Source organism: Raphanus sativus, chromosome 2, assembly GCF_000801105.2.
Source record: "Raphanus sativus cultivar WK10039 chromosome 2, ASM80110v3, whole genome shotgun sequence".
In the NCBI taxonomy this organism is placed as follows: domain Eukaryota; kingdom Viridiplantae; phylum Streptophyta; class Magnoliopsida; order Brassicales; family Brassicaceae; genus Raphanus; species Raphanus sativus.
The window spans coordinates 6279166-6299221 of NC_079512.1; the positions used below are offsets into that span (position 1 = coordinate 6279166).

A 20056-nucleotide genomic window follows, 5' to 3' on the forward strand; every position below is an offset into this window, starting at 1 on the left:
TTTTGGATAATTTAGATCATTTATCGTGTTTCAATAATTTTAGTTAGTATATAATTTGACTTATTTGTGATCTTTTTAATTAATTCACTATTTTGAATAATCTCTATAATATAATTTTAAATTTAAATTTTGTTCATTTAGTTACATAAATTTAATATTTATTTGTTTGTACAACATTTCTTTTTATTTATGTGACAGTTCATGAATTAGTTGAAGATGTGAGAAAAGTAAACCTACTATAATTATATTTGATTAAGTTTAAATCTTAAACGAAAACATATTTAAAATAACTCACTATAATATACTGTCAAAAAATTACTTTTATAAAAAGTATATTTTTTATTATTTTGTTTAGGGATCGACCGGTGTACTTTATGTATGGTTAGAAATAGATATACTTATTTGATATCTAATGATAAATAAAACTTGACTAACAAATAAAATGTATTTTAGAGCATAATTCCTATATATATTGTGTTGTTATCGTAAAAGGATATTGTTTCAATCGTAAAAGTTAAAAAATATTTATCTTTACATTTGTTTTAATTTTTACTATTATTAATTATCAAATAACATTTAATTTTATACGTCCCAAATCACTAAAAATCAACTTCGAAATACTACTAAATGTTTTAATAAATAGTTTAAATATCTAAATCATCAAACATTTATATATTTAAATTTACTATCAATAAAAAAGGCAAACAATTTGTTATTCAGAGAATTTTTTGTCTTAGCACCAGAAGTTTTATCATTTTAGATGAGATGTATGTAATTTCATGTTATCTACTTTTCTGATGAATATTAATAAATTCAATGTCACATGCTATGGAAAATTGGACTGTTCCCCCCCCCCCCCCCCCCTCTCCCCCTCAAAAGAAAAATTGAAGATCTTGATAACTGATGAATAAATAAACAAAAAAACGTAATGAATATAGTGAATGTATAAAGAGATTTGTTTTTTTAAAAAAAGTTATATTAATTTGTGTTTCTATTTTTTTCTAAATTCAGTAAAATCTTATATATTTTGTTAAACAAATTTTCATCAGTAAATAGTTTGATGTTCAATTTAACTCTTTTGAGAACATAAATACAGTTTATTATGCTGATCTTTAAATTAATAGTTATGTATTAATAAATATTCATAAGATAATTATGTCTGCATGTGGGGATTAAACACCTAGTAATATCATATTTTAAGAAAAATAGTTCCCGAAAAATCAAATCTATACTATTAAAAGAGAAACATTCTGAAAAAATCTACTTATGCAAGTTGTTGGACCTTTTCATTAATGGTATAATAGTAATTTAATTAGTGGTCTTGCATATAACTATAACAAACATATTCTATATTCCTAACGTGTTTCAACTGAATAATATAAAATATGCAGGACATTTCTCTCGATTTAATATACAACGGTTATTGATGTGATTATTCTTTCTTTCCTTTTTCTGTTCGTTATGCGATTACACTTAAAATTAATATATCCATAATAAAACTAAAAGCTTACGCCAGCCGCTCAACACATACATACATACACATACATACGTGACCATATTCTACTTCTATGTTTATTAATACTTCAAATCTAAGTTTATGTTTTATATTTATTCAGCCCTCGCTAATGTGTTCGTAACCTACAATCATAGTTAAAAAATATCAAATTATTTTTATATACACTGTTTTCAAATCACTGATCAATTTAGGCAAAATTAAATAAAAATAATACTATGTTCGTCTATAGGGCCAGATCCATAATTATCAGTTATCAAGTCCTAAATAATTTGTAATTTAACCCATTATATGATATCTATATTAGTAAAAAACATTTTTTTAAAAATCTACTTATATACGATTACTGCATCTTTCATTAAAATATTAATACTTGGTCTTATCTCAAATTTAGACGAACAATATGTTACTATATATTTCTCTAACAATAATTTACTCAATATCTATCTTATTTAATAACCAAGTATTACAGCTGATTTACCAAATAAGTTGCTCTTGGTTTATATACTGATTGGTGTAATTATTAAATGGGTTCTTGTACGATAATACCAAACAAAATCCCATTCACGGTTAATCGTTAACCTGTGTAAATGACATTATTATTACTTGACCCCCTAAGGAGGAATTTTTTGGTACATATTTTATACATAATAACTATATAATTAATCTTAACTGATACATGTACAATACTCCATATTTTAAACCAATAAACGGTTTAATACTGATGCATGTACATTACTCTATATGTTTCTAGGTTTTTGCTGGGTCAACCGGTGTTGATTCACAGGTTAATGGTGAGTTTTTGAATTTTACCGGATTGTGAATTATTATTTTTTCACTAAATCCGAGTTTTATAGAAATACATTAGTTGGTGGAATCTCTGATAGAATACTATATAAAGAACATAAATCAATTGTAATTATATACGGTCATTGGGTCTACCGCTACGGCCACAGGTGCGGGTCGAATATAAAAATACTGTTATATCTTAGTTCATCTATAACCAATACATATTACCCATTAAAAGGAGTTAAATTAATTAATAAATCAAGAATGCTTTCTTCACACCATTTAAATGTAAATGCACTATTAATCTTCAACATTCGATTTTAGTTTGAGTATTTTGGTTTTTAGTGTTTTGGTTTTAGAAATTAGGAACCGTAAATGTATTTACAAAGTTTAATTTAGTTTCAGTTGGGTTATTTTGGCTTTATTCGGTTTAGTTAAAAAGTTAGGAATCAGCTAATTTTTTTAAGAAAACTTGGATCCAATTCAGTTATGGCATGATTCTGATTTTGGGTAACTACGGATTTATAGGTAAAAATATCGAATAATTATGGATTTTTAGTTTAAATATCGGATAATTTGGGTTCTTCGGATAGTTCAGATAATTTTTGACATTTTAAATAAAATATATTCGGATAATTCGGTTTTCAGATGATTCGGTTTATAAATAGTATTTTTAATATATTGGGTTATTTAGAAATTAAATATAGTTAATATTTGTTGGTAGATAATTTGTATTTTAATATTTAGATACTTATGTAGTTCTCGATTCGGTTTCAAATTTTTGGTTCCAGATATATATGATATGCTCGGTTGTTTATGAAACTCAGTTCAATTTTAATTTCATTTTTTCTGTTTGGTATAATTCAGTTCGCGGATCTGGAAAAAATGTGCCCAAAACTATACACTATATTATATAAAATTTATTTAAAATAAATTTATTTGATTTCGAAAACAAATTCGCGCTTTTCAAGCGCGGGTAAAAATCTAGTGTGTTATTATAGTTTAGTTATTCTATAATTAAAATTAATAATCGTTAAATAATACTTCATGTTCCTAAAAGATGTATGTTTATTTTTTTTTACACATGTTACTAAAGCAGAATAAATTTTGATGATAAATCTATTATTTTCTGTATTTACCAATTTCCCATATTTCTAAACTAATAGTATTTTAAAAAGTATATTTTTGAAGTTTACATTTCATGATTATTAATTAATAAAAGTTTGTACCGAAAGCTTAAAATATGCATTTAAAAAAACTGAAACATCTATCTTTTAGGAACCAAGGAATAATAGATTTGTAATATTATAAAAGGTTTTAGGGAATTATAGTTTTTTGGGGTTTCTTGGGTGGCTGTAGTGTGACTTTAAATTTTAATTTGTACGTTAATTTAGATGTATCTTTCAATGATATATGGACTTTCTGTGATCGGAAGGACGCCGTATGTTGCTTTCATAGTATTTTCCTTATATTGACCCTATGTTTTCTAAATTCATTAGGCAGAATGTACGAGGCATCAACAGTAAAATATAATTCATTATCCGAAAAATCTTTTTAGCAGACATTAATAGTTTGAAAAATATAATTCAATATCCGAAAATTCTTTATAGCAGACAATACTTTGAAATATATATTTCTTATCCGCAAATTTTTTACCATTTTTATTAGTAGTAGTACAGAGAATAGAATATGTGTTGTGCACATTATGACCACTTTCAATGCCATCCATTCGAATGGTTGCTCAAAAACGTACTTAGAAACCGCGTGCATAAAGCTTTATGGCATCCTCTGCGTTGTAATAATTTCTTGCCTAAAATATATAAAATAATGATACAACAAGCAAATACAAGACAAAATATTAGGATCTTTTTTTAAGCACAACTAGGCGTTTTCCTGCACCATGTGCAGTAAAAGAATTTTAAAATATTTTCAATAGATAAATATAAATTATATTTATTTTTTTATTAATATTATAAATTTTCTTTTTTCTTATCAATATTTTAATATAAATTTGATTTAACTGAACATTAAAATTAAGATAAAAATAATTTTGTTTATTTTGAATTATATTTAAGAATGTGCATGTATATATTTAAAATTATAATCTTAGGTATATTTTTCTATTTATTTATTTTAATTAAATATATTAAATAAATATGTAAAATTGCATAATTGTCAAAAAATTAAAATTAAACAATATTTATAAAATCTGTAGATGTATATAAGAAACTAATGATTTTACGATTTAATTTGATTTTATGATTTAATTTTTATAATTTTATAAAAATATGTATATATTTTTGAAATATTTTTAATTTCAATGATATTTCAAAATTTGAAATGCATAATTGAATATATTTATTTTAATGATGAGTCATGAGTTATTATCATATTTTTTAAAAGTCCAAAAATATAAATCTACAGTAAATGTAATATATGAGTTATTACTATATTTTAAAAAATTTACCAAAAATATAAATTAACATTAAGTATAATTGTTCATGTCATATTAATCTATAAGATATGTTATCAATTTTAGTAGCCATGTCACAATTATTTTAGTAGCCACGTCACAATTATTAGAGACATTGCCATTTGATATATGTATTTAAATTATATTTAAGAATATATATGTATATATAGTTAAAATCTTAGATAAAAAAATTATTTATTTCATTTGGTTAAATGTAATAAATCAACTTGTACAAAATTACTAAATCATATAAAATTTTATAGTTATCAAAAATTAAAACTATATAATATTTATATAATTTGTAGATGTCTAAAAAAACTAATGATATTAGGATTTAATTTTTTTTTAAATTCAGAAAATTTAGACAATTTTACATAATAATTTTTTATAATTATAAAAGTAAAATTATATAATATTTCGAAATTCAAAATGTTTTATTTAAATATATTTATTTTAGTGATGATTTATGAGTTATTACCATATTTTACAAAGTTTACCAAAAATATAAATCAATATTAAATGTAATATATGAGTTATTGCCATATTCTAAAAAGATTTCCAAAAATATATATCATCATTAAATGTAATTGTCCATGTCATATTTAATTATATGACATGTCATTAATCTTAATCGCCACGTCACAATTATTTTTGTGAGAACGATTGTAGAGAAGACATGTGGCAAATCACTTCGCAAATAATGTCCAGGGGATTCATTAAGTAGTTTAGGCCGAGCCTGATACAGAAAGACGGGAGTTATGCAGGACAAATATTAGGATCATACTACGAAAATGGCATCTAAAACTCAAATGATTGTTCCCTCAGTGAACATATTTGAAGTCCCATAATATTTGTTTATTACTAGAACGACAAACTATATTCATTGATATCACACAAAATATGGAAAGTTGGTGTAGTTATGCAAAACACAGTCAGTTAACTAAATCTGTTAAAGCATATATGTTTTGTGTTTGTTTGCAATACAACGTTTTACGCTTTTAAAATATTACAAATTGAAATTCATTATAATTTTTGATGAACCTGCTGCCTGCAATAGATTGCATTTTGTTTTTGTTTTTGTTTTTTTTCTTTGCAAACTTCTATTTCTTGATTTACATTTCAAATTAATGCTAGGACATTGCCGCCAGTTAAAAAATTGCAATAAGCAAAAATAAAAAAAATTGTAAGCATTATTTCTACATGCACATCCACTTTTCAATTGCATTGTAATTTTGTATTTCTGGAGTTGGATTATAAAGAACATCAATCCATGTTCTGATTGGCAGAAACTTACATTACCTGACTGCTATAACATGGTTCGACAATATCCGCAATGAAACTATATATATCAAAATTTGATTGGTTGTTGTTGTTCCTTTTCTTCTTTTTACGATTCTTTAAGATTGATATGTTTTCAAAATCTCATTACCATTCGAAAAAAAACATAGTGGAAATCGAGCTGGTCCTATCTGAGTTCACCTTTTGTGTCTCTCAGCACCTAATTTATTTTTGGTCCGTTACAGTCTACTTACTATTTCAGCTTATCCAATTCACAATAACCAGTTCACTCTTACCCGTTCGCTACAAGCTTCACTCATAGATGAAACATTTGTAGTTGTGGACAGTGATACAAGAAGCACCGGCAGCCAGAAAAGTATTGGTGAATATATTCCGGCGAGAACCATAGGTCCCCACATGACACAAGACTTACCTCCCTAAAAGCACAAGTGGAAGAAGCATAGGATAAAACAATTAGTACATGTGACTTGGTTTTAGGAAGGATATTTGAGAATGTGCTTTGTGAGGCATCATCAGTTGGAGCAAGCAAGCCAAGTCAAATATATTCTTCTCTTTCTCTGCCTTTTCTTTTGTCCACTATAAAAACAAACCTCATCGTCCTCTCTTGCCCTACACTCAACAAAACAAACACACTCACTTCTTCTCAAGTTTAAGAGACTTAAGAGAGAAAAGCTATGGTGAAGTTCACTAAGCAGTTTGAGGGGCAGCTTGTGCCTGAATGGAAAGACGCCTTTGTCGATTACTCTCAGCTCAAGAAAGACCTCAAGAAAATCCATTTGTTAACCAATGAAATTGAGAAGAAACACACAGAAACAGAAACTTCACTCATCAAAACCATCAAGTCTTCTCTAGGAAAGCTTTCCATTTTCGGTAACAAGGAACGAGAACGCTCTCGTGCCATCAAAGTACTAAAACTAACCTCCATCCCTTGTGATTTATCATCAACTATTCATTTTCTTGTATTAACGATTTTGATGCCTTTTGAATAGGTTCATAGAAAGCTTGCCTCTTCTGGGAGTAACAGTGACGTGTATGAGACGGAACTTCTGGAGAAGATTGCTGATGATACCGATGCTGCGAAAGAGTTCTTCATTTGTCTGGACACACAGCTTAACAAAGTGAATCAATTCTACAAGACAAAGGAGAAAGAGTTCTTGGAGAGAGGAGAGTGTTTGAAGAAGCAAATGGAGATACTCATTGAGCTTAAAGATGCTTTCAAACAAAAGCAAGCCAATGGAGAGTCTACTCAAGAATCAAAAGAAGATGACTCAATATCATGCACCATCTTATGTGGTAATAACAAGATATCACAAAACATATAAAATATTGAATGTTATATTTGCATGAATTTCAAGAATTGCTTTACTTAGTTTGCTCTGTTCTTGATGCAGAGGAAGACTCTATTAGGAGCAGAGCAGAGCAAACAGAACTTAAAGAATCTTGCTTAGAGGATCTGAAGAACAATGGGGAAGAAGCATTGGAGTCTCCGAGACCAGAAGAACCGATCAAAATCAACAACGAGGACTCGAAGCTGAGGACGGTTTCTGGTCGAGTTTTCAGCTGTCAGGGGAGGAATCTCAAGATAAAGATTCCACTGACAAACCCTTCTCGTACATTATCAGCTATAAGTTACATGATCAAAGAAGATTTGATAAACCAATCATCGTCCAAGAAATGTGGTCCAGATGGAGTAAACAAGCTGAGAATCAGCAAGAAAAAACTAAGTCACGCCGAGAAGATGATCAAAGGAGCTTTGACAGAACTCTACAAAGGGTTAAATTATCTCAAAACTTACAGAAACTTGAACATGTTAGCCTTCATGAACATTCTAAAAAAATTCGATAAGGTAAGCTTTAAAGCAGAGCAATTTTCAACAAATATTTTTTCCATTTTAATTACAAGACCATCCTATGATGTTTCAGGTTACTGGAAAACAAATCCTTCCAATTTACCTCAAAGTGGTTGAAAGTTCTTACTTCAACAGTTCAGACAAGGTAACTAGAAGATACTCCACTTTAGATTCTTGTTTTTTTATGTTTGTGCAAGCGGAAAATCGACACCTACACTCTTGTCTTCTCACTTTATCTAAAAAGTGATTGTAATCTTGGGAGTGACAGGTGATAAATTTATCAGACGAAGTTGAAGAATGGTTCATCAAGCACTTCGCAGGAGAAAATCGCAGAAAGGCAATGAAATATCTGAAACCGCACCACCGTAAAGAGTCTCACTCTGTCACCTTCTGCATTGGTGAGACTTTTTAGCTTTTAACATTTTACCTGTAGATGTTGTGACATTTTTATTTTTTTGCGACCAACCAAAAAAATGAAAAGTATTTGGACCCCATCACACGCAAACACATTAGGATTCCACAAATGTAACCTTTTAAGTTTCGTGGGTGGACAACTAAGAGCGTCACGTTCTGTTAATACTCTCTGTTGCATATAATTATCTTGTCTGCTGAAGAATCTTTGTACCATCTAACTTTCTTGTTTGAGATTATATCGGTTTGGTTTAATCTTGTCCTTATATTTAATCTCTTTTCAGGTCTCTTCACTGGTTGCTTTGTTGCTGTTCTTGCTGGTTACATCATTGTGGCTCATCTGACTGGAATGTATAGAAAACACCCTGAGAACACTTTTTACATGGAAACTGCATATCCTGTACTAAGGCGAGTTATTTAAATAAAAGCTTAAAGGCTAATGGTTATGTTAATATATATAGGAGAAATTAATCAAATAGTAGTTGATGCTAATTTGATATTTTTGTGTGTTCTGCAGCATGTTTGGGCTCTTGTTTCTACACTTATTCTTATATGGTTGCAACATATTTATGTGGCGAAAAGCGAGGATAAACTATAGTTTCATATTCGAACTTAGGTCTGAAAATGAGCTCAAGTTCAGAGATGTTTTCTTGATATGTACCGCTTCAATGTCTGTGATAACCGGTGTCATGTTTGCTCATCTCTCGCTTCTCGCAAAAGGTTACTCCTTTGGACAAGTTCAAGTGATCCCTGGACTTTTATTACTGGTAATTAGCAAACACTAATCACTCTCATCATGTGTTTTGCTTCTTCTTTTTTTTTTGTAAATTTGTAACTTAAATATGTTTGGTTCATTTTTGCAGGTCTTCTTCTTAATACTGATATGTCCCTTAAATATTTTCTACAAATCGAGCCGTTACCGGCTTATATCAGTCATCAGAAACATTGTTTTCTCACCTCTTTACAAAGTCGTGATGCTCGATTTCTTCATGGCTGATCAACTTTGCAGCCAGGTAATGACATGAGCTAAGACTCTGATTTTTTTCCATAAACCCTGAATCAAAATATGATCTTTGAAAATGGGTTAACTCATATATCACAGGTACCGATGCTAAGGAACCTAGAATACATAGCCTGTTACTATATAACAGGTAGCTATGCGACACAGGACTATGGGTATTGTATGAGAGTCAAGTACTACAGAGATCTCGCCTACGCAGTTTCGTTCCTTCCATACTACTGGAGAGCAATGCAGGTACAACAATTAAACTAAACATCCTTGCTTCTTCCCCAAGTTTATGTTTCTTCTCACCCAAGTTAGGGTTTCCACTTTAAGAAATACTGAAAAAGTATCTACCACAGTGTGCAAGGAGGTGGTTTGATGAAGGTGAAACCAGCCACCTAGTGAACCTAGGGAAGTACGTGTCAGCGATGTTAGCCGCTGGAACCAAAGTGGCTTATGAAAAAGAGAGGAGCATTGGTTGGCTCTGCCTTGTGGTGGCTATGTCCAGTATAGCCACAATTTACCAATTGTATTGGGACTTTGTAAAAGATTGGGGTTTACTTCAACGCAATTCCAACAACCCTTGGCTTAGGAACCAACTCATGCTTCGCCAAAAATATATTTACTACTTCTCTATGGTACAAATCCAAAATATTTTATTACCAAAGTAACATATGAATCTAGCGAAAATATTTTTTAATTATCCTCTCTGATGTTCTGTTTATAGGTTCTAAATCTTGTTCTAAGGTTGGCATGGCTACAAACAGTTTTGCACTCAAGTTTTGAGCATGTAGATTACAGAGTAACAGGATTGTTCTTGGCTGCTCTTGAAGTTATTAGGAGAGGACATTGGAACTTTTACCGGTAAAATTATCCCTTTTAAAGATCTTTTTGGCATCAGATTCAGGATTATATATACTGATACTTGTGTGGCCGAAAAAACAAAATCGTTGTTGCAGATTGGAGAATGAGCATCTAAATAATGCAGGGAAGTTTCGAGCTGTGAAGATAGTACCGCTTCCTTTCAGAGAAGTTGATGAAGAAGACTGATCTGATCGAATCATTGTATCATTATTAGCTTTGTGACTTTGTCAGAGTCAGAGATTTGAAAAACAAGTGAAGAAACAGAAGGGAGTAGAAGGAAGGATTTGTTATTCTCTTGATCAACCATGTATTTGTGATCTGATCAAGAATCTTATAAATTATTATTATTATTTTTATCTGAAAATTAGTGTAACTAAAGAATCTTTACTTCTCCCTTCTTCCCTCATTTTTCTTCACCAAGAAAAAAAAATTATCTGATTTTCCTGAAGAACTGCGAGTTAAATTCTTTTGCAACTTCATCTACATAAAAGTACTGTAATGTTTATTTGGTAGATAACCAAATCCAAATCCAAAATTGACAATATGATGACACAAAAGCATTTGGGTACCTAAAACGAAAATGTAAATACTATGTAAAATAATGTGTTATCAGATAAAACAATTCTAGCTTTCAAAAGAAGAAATTATTTTAATATTTATCCATTTTTATATTTGTTAAATAAAATATAACCCTTATAAGTTTTTTTCATAATTAATTGGCTCATGTTTGATTTGTATATTAAATAATATTTTTTTTGAACATTATATACTATATTATATTAAATAATATTTTGAAATGTTTTTAATTCTCCTCTCTGATGTTCTGTTTTCTTTTTCTGATGTTCTGTTAATAGGTTCTAAACCTTGTTCGAGGTTGGCATGGCCGCATGGCTACAAACAGTTTTGGAGTCAAGTTTTGAACATGTGGATTATAGTCACAGGATTGTTCTTGGCTGCTCTAGAAGTTATTAGGAGAGGACGTTGGAACTTTAACAGGTAAAGTTAATCTCCACTTTAAAGTTTTTTTAAAAAAATTTGGTATCAGATTCAAGATTAAATGTCCTGATGCTTGTGTGGGTAAAAGAAAAACAAAACCATTGTTGCAGATTGGAGAATGAGCATCTAAATAATGCAGGCAGGTTTCTAGCTCTGAAGACAGTACGACTTCCTTTCAGAGAAGTTGATGGTGGAATAGATTATCACTATTATTAGTAGCTTTGCTTTGGAAGAACACGAAAAAAAAAAAGAAGGGATTAGAAGGATTTGTTATTTTCTTGATCAACCATTTATTTGTGATCTGATCAAGAATCTTTCTAAAAGGAGAGGGCGTAAGCATGATCTTAAATTATTGTTACTATTATTCTAGTCCGGAAACTGATTTAAACTAAAAGAATCTTTAACCCTCTTTTTAGAAAGGTTCTTGATCAGATCACAAAAAAGAAAAAAAAATGAAAAGGAGAAATAAGAAAAGAGTTTATCTTATTTTCTTGAGAATTGCGAGTTAAATTATTTTGTAACTTCAAGGTTGTAGTGTTTTTTTTTTTTGACAACAAGGTTGTAGTGTTTATATTGTAAATCAATGCAAATCTAAATTTGGCTGGGGAAATATGTGGCGAAAATTTAAACATATATTTTGAAATTTTTGTACTTAAATAAATTAGAACATATAGTATCTATGTTATTATTATAATAAATTAAATATTTTGTACTTAAATGTGGACGAAAATTAGGTAACTAACAAAAGTAAACTATTCTGATTTTGCCAATCAGTAATTACAAAAGTAAATCGTGTTAAATTATTGTTTTTTGTTCGGACAGGAAGATTAAACTTAGAACAACATTATCCACAGAAACTCACAGGGTTTCTTTAATTTCTTTTTTATTTTATTTTTTTACTTTTTTCTTAAAAAATTAAAATTACATTAATCGCGGGCTGTCACGTGTCATAGGGCCCACAGAATAGTGACAGAAACACACAGAATCAGTTTCTCTATCTGGACTTTTTTCTTTTTTTTCTTCCCTTTTTCTCTGTCTTTCATGGACTCCACCCTCTTTAAAATCCCATTTAAAAACTGCAATAAGAGTGCTCTTATGTCTAGCTGAGGTGCTGAGACCTGAGACGAAATGGTTAAAATTAGAGATGTTTTACTTATACAAGGTTGTGAGATTTAGGTTGCTCGAGTCCATTCAACAATTTAAGAACCTTAACCCAAATGAAATGTTAGTGTTTAGAGCAATTTTAAAGCTGGGCTAAAAAACTTAACGGTTTTGACATGGTTAACTCTATTAGATAATTAGTGTATTTTTGTTAAAATTGCAATAAATGTTTTTTAATTAAAATTTCAAAAATGAGTTTTTTTCAGTCAAAATCGTAAAAATGAATTTTTAGTCAAGTCAATTTTTCCGCCAAAACAAAAAATCTTGTTTTTTCACCAAAACTGGAAAATCAAGTTTTTTGTCAAAACTGCAAAATGATTTTTCCCGTCAAAACCGATAAATCGAGTTTTTCCGTCAAAAACGAGAAATCGAGTTTTTCCGTCAAAACCGAAAAATTGAGTTTTTTCCACCAAAACCGAGAAATCAAGTTTTCCCCGCAAAAACGCAAAAAGAGTTTTCTCACTAAAACCAAAAAATCGAATTTTTCCGTCAAAACCGGGAAATCAAGGTATCCCGTCAAAACCGGGAAATCAAGGTATCCCGTCAAAACCGGGAAATCAAGGTATCCGTCAAAACCGGGAAATCAAGGTATCCCGTCAAAACCGGGAAATCAAGGCATCCCATCGAAACCGAAAATCGAGGTATTCCATCGAAACCGGAAAATCAAGTTTTTCCGTCAAACCCGGAAATCAAGTTTTTTCCGTCAAAACTATAAAATCAAGTTTTCTCCAAACTGAAAAATCGAGTTTTCCCCAAAACCAAGAAATCGAGTTTTCCCGTCAAAATCGAGAAATCAAAATTTTCCGTCAAAACCGGGGATTCTAGGTTTTCCTTCAAACCGGAAAATCTAGTTTTTCCATCAAAACCGGAAAATCTAGTTTTTCCGTCAAAACCGGAAAATCTAGTTTTTCCGTCAAAACCGGAAAATCTAGTTTTTCCGTCAAAATCGGAAAATCTAGTTTTTCCGTCAAAACCGAGAAATCTAGTTTTCTGCAAAAACCGGAAAATCGAATTTTCTCGCCAAAACCAAAAAAAAAATCAAAGTTTTTCGTAAAAAAGGCAAAATTTTGTTTTTTTTTCGGGATTTACAAAATCTTATTTTTCTACATAATCACAAAAATCTTAACCCAACGCTTGATGCATAAACTATTAGATTTAACCAAGAATTAGGGCTAGAATATGAGTGGGTTTATATTTTACAGGGCTGGGCTGGATTTGGAAACTCTATTTAACATCCCTAGTTAAAATCATCGGCTGACAGGGGAAACACTGAGACAATTGACGCGAAACATGGCGAAAACGGTGGCCGGTTTATCTCCGGTTATCGCTCCAATTTATTCTCCGATAACTAACCGGAAGCTAATCAGTTTTTACAAGCCGCATCTTCTCTCGTACAAGCAAAGCCCTATATCGTCTCTACACAGGTCCTAAGCCACACATCAACTTCTCTTAACCTTCACGAAAGGCTCATCCTTTTGTTGTTTCTCCAGCTCGAGAACTGTTCGTGTGATAGAAGTGGCACGCAAGCAAAGGAACCGGCCGTGTTCTGTTTTTGGGTCTCTCACTGATGAAGCAGACTCAAAGGATTCCTCAGAGGTAGTTCAATGAAGTTGTGTCTTCAATTGGTGTTTGTGTCTCTTTTTCTGAGACTTTGGTTATTGTTTGTTTGTTATGTCAGGGACAAGTTGCTTCTGTAGATATTAAACTACCGAGGAGAAGTTTGCTTGTGGAGTTCAGTTGCAACTCATGCGGAGAGAGAACGAAACGGCTTATCAATCGCCTGGCCTATGAACGTGGTCTTGTCTTTGTCCAGGTGAGACTTTGCTTCTGTTTGCTTAAAATGCCTAAGAGAGATGCTTTAAACACAAAAGATTAGTCATTTGGTTTGATTTGTCTTTGTCTTTCCTTTGGCAGTGTGGTGGATGTCTTCAGCATCATAAACTGGTTGACAATCTTGGTCTCATTGTCGAGTACGACTTCCGCCAAGAAACCTCCAAGGATTTGGGTGTCGATCAAGTTTGATAAAAGCTTGAATCAGTTTTGTTCTTTTTTCTATCAGATGTGTTATTTTACGCATGATAACAAGTAAAAGCTATGGGTTTTTCAAAGAATACAACTAAAGAATGGTATTGTTTTTGAATCAATGTGTTGGTACAGTGCAGTATTGAGTCACATTCCTACTCTTCCTTCCAGTTGATTCCAGGCATTTCCTTCACTATGTAAACCAGAGATTAAAGAAGAAGGTTATCATCATTCAGTCTTATATAGTTCATTTTGGTGAGCCTGTATTTCTTTCGAGAGATTCTAGTTCAGTGACTGTTAACGCATTCTGAAATGGTGATGGTTGCTTGCTGGTGCCGTGTCTTGAGGATCTGTTAGAACTGGAGGAAATAGAGGGCTCGGGTGGGGAATTGGTGCTGGAGCTGGGGGCATGGTGAATTGGTGATGCCTCTTGTGTTTGTGCTTGGCAGGAGCCGGCGTTAGAGCTGGTGGTAGAGTTATTGGTGTAGGTGCTTGTGCAGGGGAAGCTGGTGCGGGTGGGGAAGAGGGCCGTACAGGTGGTGGTGAGACGAATGGAGCTGAGAGGCGGGTTTGTGGTTGTTGTGGATGCCAAGTTGCTGGCTTCTTACTGGTACAACCTTTTGGAGTCGGTGATGAAGTAGGAGTAACTGCTGGTGGAGGTGTTGCTGGAGATGTTGGTGGAGGTGTTGCTGGAGATGCTAGTGGCGGAGTAAGCTGAAACCAGCGGAACAATGGTTGGAGGTGAAGCCGCAGGTCCTTGTGCATTTGCACTAAAGGGAGAGATGATATGAGAAACTTAAAGAAGCAACCAAATGATTGAATGTGAAGCCATTTTGTTAAGATGAAAGCTGCAGGAGACAACTGGTGGAAGCATTGTGTATTAAAATGTTTTTTCCCCAATAATAAACCGCTTTTTAATAAACTAGGAACATTTACCATTTTTAACAAATGATTATATAACCCAAATCTCAACAGAAAGTGTGCATTAACATTGCAATCACTGGCATTACAATAAACCAACCTGGTCTTTAGACGGTAACAAAGGACAGTGGAACATAAATATACAACTCTGAACAGATCAGATGCAAAAGTTGTACCGTGGTTTGGCTGCGTCAAAGATACATGAACACTTGAGGATTTGGAGGCAAAGCTTCTATAGACAGAAGAAGGGTAAGATTTGATGCATCTTGTTGAGGAGTTTCGACGGATGATGATGATGATGATGATGGTGATGGTCGGTAGGAGCGGGTGGATCTGAGTCCTTGTCTTTCTTCTTTCTCCTCAGCTGGAAAAACTGCTGCATTGTCTGAGCACATTCTGATTCCAGAACTCCTCGTCGGATTGTCATCTTAGGATGAAACGGGTGAACTGGAGGCGGTGGCTTTTCTGATACTTCTGATCCATTTCCTTCACCTCCAGGAAACAGCCTGAAACGTAATATTCTTCAATGATTTTTGACTCTGCAAATTGCAATGCTCTTAGAACGACACTTCTCAGTTTCAGAAAAGTTACCTGATCCAGCTGCCATCTGCTCCGAGAAGTTTATTGGGAGCACCCCACACGAGAGTGTTGACCCTTGCTTGAAGTATTGCTCCCGCACACATTGGACATGGTTCTAGTGTTACATAAAGTGTTGTATCCTGTTGCAAGAATAGGCAAGTCAAAGATACACGTATCAAACCCTGACTAGTAATCGTTGAGAACCCTTTTATCAAACCCTGAACTCTTATGCTCATATACTATTCCTGCTATTGCAATGTAACAAATGTGTATATTTCACCATCACCATGAGGGAGAAAGAAAAGTTTACCGCAAGCCTCCATGAACGAAGTGCTTTGGAACCCTCTCGAATGCAAATCATCTCTGCATGGGCGGTTGAATCCCGAAGATCCTCCACCCTGAAACACAAGACTTATGGTTAGATGAATCCAAAAAGAGAGTATAGAATTCAAAAAGGGTTTTACAGAAAATTAAACTTACAGGTTATAACCCCGAGCGATAATCTTCCCGTCATGGACGAGCACAGCCCCTACAGGTACTTCCCACATATCAGCAGCTTTCTTAGCTTCTACTAAAGCTTCCTTCATGAATATTTCATCAACTGTTCGCCTTTCAGCTTCTACTCTGTATGCTTCTTCCCACTCTTCAAAACTGTCTCTCACAACCTGTTTGTTCCTCAGAAGTTTCCTTTGTGTCAATGGGGAGCCTGCCGATGTGGAACCTGTTTCTTCCTGAGACTTTGCACTTAGAGGCTGTTGTTTTTCCACCTGCTCTCTTAAGCTACTACTGCCAGATACAATGCTAGGGAGGGATTTTGAAGGTTTCTTTACAACAGGAGACCTTAGGCTGCGAGCTGGAAACACTAACGGCTTTTGTTCTGCATCGGTTTCAGGAACAGGAGCTTGGTAGCGTCTTCCTTCTCCCACAGTCACGTTTTGCTCGGTAGGTACACTAGATTGTGATGGATCCTTGACAGCAGGAGATCTAATCAGGTTCCGACTAGGCAGTCTCATTGGCACCTCTGTCGACGTTGATTCAGAGAGACGAAACTCAAATTCTCTACCTTCATCATCTTCATTCACGCCAACAATTTGATTACCGGATGTGGAAGGCATGCGATAAGATGCAGAGCCACCTTCTAATATTGTGGATGGTGGTGAAGAGACTGCACCTTCATGCCTCCCAGACTGCTGCTTCCGCTCTATAGCATCAGAAGATTCAAATTGGGACGGAGTTTGACTAACTGCCAATTGATCTGGGAGAGCAGCTTCTTGTGGCGAAACTCTTTCAGCTTTTGTGTTATCCTCACTGCTTCCGTCATGCTCACGTCCAGAAAACCATGTTGCACTGCTAACTGACTCGTTGGGTGAACTCTTTCCAGTGGGCTTTGCACTCGAGGTCGGGCTTCCAGCTCGTGAGCCCCACCTAAGCCGAGCAATATCAGCGATAACGGTCCACAAGGACCTACCATTTCTTTTTAAAATAGCATTTCCCTCTGCTGCACTGCCTTCTGTGGGTACTGGTTGAGGAGTTCCCTGAGCAGAATCTGTGACCCACATTTCATCTGAAGGTCCCTTTGCTCCTGAACCACCAGATGAACGCCTTGAGTCCCGTCTCTTCAACTGACTGCTTTCAGCTCTTCGCTCCTCAGTCTCTGAAGTTGATGCTTCATGCTTGGCCTTTTTCACAAACTCCCCAACAAATTTCTCCGATGACTGTTCCAACCGTTGGGCAGAACCTAGAGCATCTTCCTGTGTTGTAAGTCTCACCAGTTCTCCAGCAGACTGAGTATTATCAATAGCTCCTGCTCCTGGATGTTCAAAGGCTGTGGGATAACCAGTTTCTGAAGTTCCTTGAGAAATTTCTTGAATGAAAGCTCCACCACTTCCATGACTTTGTCCTGAGCCTCTGCTTACTAGCTGAGAAGTAGGAGGAATCAGTGTTGTTTCAGATCCTTGCATCTCCTCTGAAACCAGATCCACCAGCTGCAATCTATTCCCAGATACCAAAGTCAAAGATGATTGTGAATTTGAGGACTCTTCAGACAGCTTTCCATGAGAACTTTGCAACCCTATTGTCGAGTTAGCATGATCTAGCCTAGAGTCTTTCCAAACACCGCTTTTTCCTGCTTTGCTGTCCAATTGCACAGTTGTACAACTTCCTTTACCAATTAGCCTCTTCTCAGATCTTCTCTCAATCTCCGTATACCTTACTACATCACTAGTATGAGATACAGACACAGAAGTTGTATCGGATTGCATATTTTGCGAGGTTATCTGTTCAATACGAGAATCTTGCTGCCTCCCTTCTGATTGCAAACCAAAAACCAAGCCTGCATGCACTTCTTGGTCTCTAGTCTGGTCTTCTCTTTGCGAGACATATGTATTTTTGATGTTCGTGTCATGGATCTCTGAACTTTCAGATAACCGCTCAGTACTCCTCCTCGTACCCCCTTGCATAGATATCCTTTCCTCCACCGGAGGTTGCCGATTACTTATCGGCTTTGGAACATTTTGGCGCACATGTATACCTTCCTCCTGGCTACCGCTATATTTGGTTCTCCTCCGCATTTCAGACACTCTTTCCTCACTACTGCTATAACGAGCACCAAATCTTTCCTTCAGTTGCTGCTGATGAGAGCTCTCAATATTTTCTCTTTCCGAATCATTGACAATAGAGTGGACTCTCTCGTCCTCCCTTTCACCAACGATCTCATGCTTTTGGGAGTTCGTCTCCGCATTGTTAACATGGATCTCATGAATTTCCATATCTTCTTCATAATTTCCCGTCGATTCAGACACTCTGTTACCAGTTAGACTAATCTGCTTCCTTCTTCTTCTCTGGTTCGTACTCACTGCCTGGTTTGAAGCTTCCCCTTCCTCAAAAACCTGCTGCTTGCCATAGCTCGAACCCACACCAGCAGAACTCTCCTCTCTCTTTCTCCTCGAACCCATCTGAGAGACTTCCTTTCTAGATTTCATTCCTTTAGCTGACTGTTCAACAAACTTCTTCTCAGAACTCCTCAAGTTCTCGCGACGAAACTCCAGATCCACATCCACATCCTCCTCTTCATCTTCATCTTCAGCTTCACTCTCGAAACCCCCTGAAGAAGCAAGAGAATAATACGACGAACAGCTCGAACTCTTTGTCCTTCTTGGTCTCACTTCTCTTTCTTCCTTCCTCCTATAAGTGTCCCCACCAGCAGTAGTAACCAACTTAGTAGAACCACGCCGAGTCTCACTCTCCATCTGAGACTTTTTCTTTCTCCCACCACCACCACAATGTTCACACTCATACTTCTCCTCCTCTAACTTCACATTCTCTCTAACAACCCCATTTCTCTTCTCCTCCCTCTTAAACCTACCAAATGCATCAACCTTTCTCACTTTCCTCTTCTCTTCAACTCTACTACGTGTTCTATCTTCATCATCAATTAGTTCCTCACTTAAAAACGAAATCATAGCCTCTACATCATCATCCGCGCAACTTCTATCATCACAACACTCATCCGAAACCCTAACCCTAAATCTTCGGTTTATTCTAGTGACACCACGACAATGCACATCGTATTCACTACCTAAAAGACGGCTCCCACCCACACCCACTCCAATCATCAATCTCGTAGGCCATTGGATAAGAGTGGATTGTCTGAGGCCATAGAGCACGAATCCAGGGTTTATAGATACCTTAGGCTTAACAAAGGACGGTGTTGAGTACGAGCAGCAGCAACAACAACAAGATCTAGATGGTTTGGCGAATCGGTAAGAATCAGATCTGTCGGGGAGCAAAGAGGAGTAAGCGTGGTGATTCCTCGGCCATAGAGCTGAGTTTGTTGTGTATGTGTTGAACATGTTTGGGCGAAGATGAGGTGACTAACTGGTTTAAGCAGAGAAGGGGGAGGAGGAGACCATTGTTGTTGATCTTCTTGATGATGATGATGAGATTTACATAGGGAGGGATTTGCAGGGAGAGGAAGACGACAAAACAAACCCAGTTCTGTACGACTCGGTTGGTAGAACTGAATCTGTCTGACCGAGTTGAGATTGAGGAATACACTGGGCTTTTTAATTAGGCCTATTGGGCTGTATGTTAGTTGGGAAAAAAAAATAAAAGGATCATGTATGGAACCGGTTAAAAATATATTTGGTTTTTGTTCCTCATTCAACCCTTTACTAA

The 20056-nt window shown here is 34.6% G+C and overlaps 4 protein-coding genes across 4 annotated transcripts; 2 read left to right on the forward strand and 2 right to left on the reverse strand.

Annotated features, from left to right (window-relative positions):
- The first annotated feature begins 6629 nt into the window (after positions 1-6629).
- LOC108841689 (phosphate transporter PHO1 homolog 1-like) lies at positions 6630-10599 on the forward strand. The gene is made up of 12 exons (XM_018614447.2): positions 6630-6979; positions 7064-7367; positions 7466-7920; positions 7997-8068; positions 8192-8321; positions 8619-8742; positions 8852-9101; positions 9198-9347; positions 9437-9589; positions 9697-9975; positions 10065-10201; positions 10297-10599. Exons 1-12 carry the CDS (start codon positions 6749-6751, stop codon positions 10385-10387), a joined length of 2376 nt encoding a protein of 791 aa, XP_018469949.2. The 5' UTR covers positions 6630-6748; the 3' UTR covers positions 10388-10599.
- A 2990-nt stretch (positions 10600-13589) lies between these two features.
- Positions 13590-14532, forward strand: LOC108842510 (uncharacterized). Its single transcript, XM_018615441.2, has 4 exons — positions 13590-13782; positions 13849-13954; positions 14037-14171; positions 14273-14532. Exons 1-4 carry the CDS (start codon positions 13649-13651, stop codon positions 14378-14380), a joined length of 483 nt encoding a protein of 160 aa, XP_018470943.1. The 5' UTR covers positions 13590-13648; the 3' UTR covers positions 14381-14532.
- A 95-nt stretch (positions 14533-14627) lies between these two features.
- LOC108842509 (lysine-rich arabinogalactan protein 19) lies at positions 14628-15254 on the reverse strand. Its single transcript, XM_018615439.2, is given in 3 exon segments — positions 14628-14699; positions 14702-15092; positions 15094-15254. Coding segments are annotated over 3 exon segments (624 nt in total).
- A 57-nt stretch (positions 15255-15311) lies between these two features.
- LOC108842508 (tRNA(adenine(34)) deaminase, chloroplastic) lies at positions 15312-19898 on the reverse strand. Its single transcript, XM_018615438.2, has 4 exons — positions 16361-19898; positions 16191-16278; positions 15893-16020; positions 15312-15807 (listed from the first exon to the last, which is right to left on the reverse strand). Exons 1-4 carry the CDS (start codon positions 19729-19731, stop codon positions 15534-15536), a joined length of 3861 nt encoding a protein of 1286 aa, XP_018470940.2. The 5' UTR covers positions 19732-19898; the 3' UTR covers positions 15312-15533.
- Between the last annotated feature and the right edge of the window lie 158 nt (positions 19899-20056).

Excerpts from the sequence above, each read along its gene's own strand:
- LOC108842508 (XM_018615438.2), bottom strand. The coding sequence starts at position 19,731 with ATGTTCAACACATACACAACAAACTCAGCTCTATGGCCGAGGAATCAC. Across the intron at positions 16,279-16,360 it reads ATCGCTCGGGGTTATAACCT|GGTGGAGGATCTTCGGGATT; the intron begins GTAAGTTTAATT and ends CTTGTGTTTCAG. Across the intron at positions 16,021-16,190 it reads TTCGTTCATGGAGGCTTGCG|GATACAACACTTTATGTAAC; the intron begins GTAAACTTTTCT and ends TTCTTGCAACAG.
- LOC108841689 (XM_018614447.2), top strand. The coding sequence starts at position 6,749 with ATGGTGAAGTTCACTAAGCAGTTTGAGGGGCAGCTTGTGCCTGAATGG. Across the intron at positions 9,102-9,197 it reads TCCCTGGACTTTTATTACTG|GTCTTCTTCTTAATACTGAT; the intron begins GTAATTAGCAAA and ends TCATTTTTGCAG. Across the intron at positions 9,976-10,064 it reads ATATTTACTACTTCTCTATG|GTTCTAAATCTTGTTCTAAG; the intron begins GTACAAATCCAA and ends TTCTGTTTATAG.
- LOC108842510 (XM_018615441.2), top strand. The coding sequence starts at position 13,649 with ATGGCGAAAACGGTGGCCGGTTTATCTCCGGTTATCGCTCCAATTTAT. Across the intron at positions 13,783-13,848 it reads CCTATATCGTCTCTACACAG|CTCGAGAACTGTTCGTGTGA; the intron begins GTCCTAAGCCAC and ends TTGTTTCTCCAG. Across the intron at positions 14,172-14,272 it reads GTGGTCTTGTCTTTGTCCAG|TGTGGTGGATGTCTTCAGCA; the intron begins GTGAGACTTTGC and ends TTCCTTTGGCAG.